A 2,577-nucleotide genomic window follows, 5' to 3' on the forward strand; every position below is an offset into this window, starting at 1 on the left:
ACTCGTAAAAAAATTACACCCTTTCTTATGGATACCATCTCTATACAAAAGCAAGTTTAATAGCAATTTTTATTGACTTTGAGATGTTTGCTGGACAAATATCAATGTTAATCTGAGACACTCACAAGTTACTCGGCATCGTCCAGTTTACATTGAGCTCTGATCCCTGATCCAGGTCACCCTGAACTTTCAGGGAAAAGATTCCTTGTTTCCTTTTGCCTTGGGTCAGGCTCAAACTCGTAATCTCTTTTCACAATTGAAGAAGCAAAGAGGGAGAATTATTAACACTATTTTTCCTTAAGAGATATCCGTTGGACTGCTTGATTTTTTTTTTTTTTTTTTTTTTTTTTAAGTGTCTTTTTGCTTGGGGGATTTTTTTTTTTTTAGTTCTTGCATGTTACAAAAATATATTTTGGTCTAATGCTTCAGCCATGACTCATAGATAAAGATTAGATGCATAAAATAAGAATACTGCTAGAACTGGTAGCACTGCTAAATGGAGACTGAATTACAAGTGGAATTTAAGATAGCCAGAACTGAGCACAGCAGGTTTAACACTCACATATTTTCCATGTTTAGGAGAATGAGTCCAAATATTTGCTGGCTTTGCAAGATATTCAGAACAAAAGAAAATGGGATCAGTTCTAAGTAAGTAACGATAAGATTCTTATGTTCTGCAGTACATGCAGCTGTCTGAGCAGGAGAGACAAAAATCTCAACATTCACAGTGGAAGTTTTCTTTGCAAGCTTAAGATCATGCAAAAGAGTGCAACATCTTCACAACTGCCCCACCTTCATATAGCCAATTCCTTTACAGTACATGAAGTGTAAACTGGCTTTTCTTTAGTGGAAGGAGGGTATACCCCAGTGGGAACTTCTTTTATATTAAATAGGCATAGGTTTAAACTAATCCCTGGATTAAGTCCAGATTGGGCCTGTCAAGAATCTGTAAACCCAATATTTTAGGTCAATCCTTTAAAAGAATTCAGACTGCTGGCAAAGGTTGAATACACGTGGTGGATAAGAGATGTGGCCAAGTGCCTCCTGCAAGTCCTCAGCTGCCACCAAACTCAGTGGAGGTCAACCATAGCTAAAAGTTTGGTCAGCATGTCACATCAGCGGTGAAATGCTTCCATCCAACACACCTGCCAACTGGTATTAGATCATACATGGTATTGATTTATTGATTAGAGAAAAATGTGTCCTCCACAGCAATACTGAGATGTGTCTGATGAATCCTGAAATTGCTATTTGGGTGAGGTTAAGCGGCAGAAATCCAGACAGCATTTCTGGACGAGGACTTCTCTCCCACACAGCAGTGGCCAGGGAAGCCCCTCACAGTGGAGAGGGTACAATAAGCGAATGATAGTTCTCACAAGACATTACAACAGCATTTTCCAATTTAAATTTTGGAGTCCTAGTTATAAAGCCTTAGCTATTTTTGGAGATTATTCGGTTTTTTCAGTGTAAATATATGTTCTTCAGCAAATTCAATCATGTTGCAAATCAGTGCAGCAAGAAGTTTACTGTCAGCACGGCAACTATGAAAGTGGCATTAATACAGATCCTAATAACCCACGTTCACATTTCCCTTACTGCCTTTCATGTTTTCCTGATTTTAAAAGGGAAGTAAAAAGGTAAAAAGGTTTTCCTCTGTGTTAGCTGCCCCATCAGGCAGCATTCTTTCTGCTTCACAGATTAATGCTAAAGACAAATAATCAGAAATGGAAATAAGATGGCCCTACTGATGATGCTCAGTGAGACAGACAAGATTGTCACTTTTTCTATATACAAGTGCTATTGCTGACAGAGGTGAAAAATTATCTGCATCAGTAACAGTGACTATAACTCAGAAGCAGCTCTTAAGGAAAAAAAAAAGCATTCAAAGGACTAAAGATTCTCACTCCCCATAACTGCACGCTTCATGAGTTTATACAGATAGGAAGCCAGTAGCTCATGAGAAGGGGAAAAAAAAAGTCTCTTTTACTGGCAAGGGTTATTGACACCACAATTTGATAGTGGTAAAATTTCTATTACTATATATTTCTCTGATCAGGTCAGACTGATCAGGAAAGCCTGACAAAATAATCAATGAGTCACAGCATGTACTCTTTCAGAGAAAGAGAGAATTATATCAAGTTAAAAATAAATGGGTGATCACCAATTTAAAAAGCTACAAAGCTACTAATGGCTGTTGTGCAGCAGAAGTCTATGAAGCATCACACAGCATTCATACCAAAGCCAATTTTGCTTTTAATTTAAATAGAAGAAAAGTTCTGTGATACTAAGTAGCTGTTGTCAAAATTGTAGCTCGTATGAAAACAAAATATTCAATGAGAAGGGATCTTCTCCCAGGTTTGGCTGATGCATAATGGAAAGCACCCACTGGAATACATCCCTTGTGTTTTCCTCTACTAATATAAGCATAAGCATTTTTCCAAGTTACCAGCATTGATGTCCTATAACTACAATGCTTAAAAATCAGTTGGTGTAAATGGAGCTACATGCACTTAAATGGAGCTGTTGGCCCTCAAACATTTGTTTTTCCTTAAATTGTTTAGTCTCTCACCTCACTAC

At 37.6% G+C, this 2,577-nt stretch overlaps 1 protein-coding gene across 1 annotated transcript in view; it reads left to right on the forward strand.

Annotated features, from left to right (window-relative positions):
• Positions 1–583: 583 nt before the first annotated feature.
• The window catches only part of RGS13 (regulator of G-protein signaling 13), a gene marked incomplete at its 3' end in the record, with an annotated part of 7,342 nt that continues 5,348 nt past the window's right edge, over positions 584–2,577 (forward strand). Inside the window, exon 1 of the mRNA XM_009586789.1 lies at positions 584–648. Coding sequence (XP_009585084.1) covers positions 584–648 — 65 coding nt within the window. The remainder of the gene's footprint in view (positions 649–2,577) is intronic.

This window comes from Fulmarus glacialis, unplaced genomic scaffold (genome assembly GCF_000690835.1).
Source record: "Fulmarus glacialis isolate BGI_N327 unplaced genomic scaffold, ASM69083v1 scaffold42001, whole genome shotgun sequence".
NCBI classification, from domain to species: Eukaryota; Metazoa; Chordata; class Aves; order Procellariiformes; family Procellariidae; genus Fulmarus; species Fulmarus glacialis.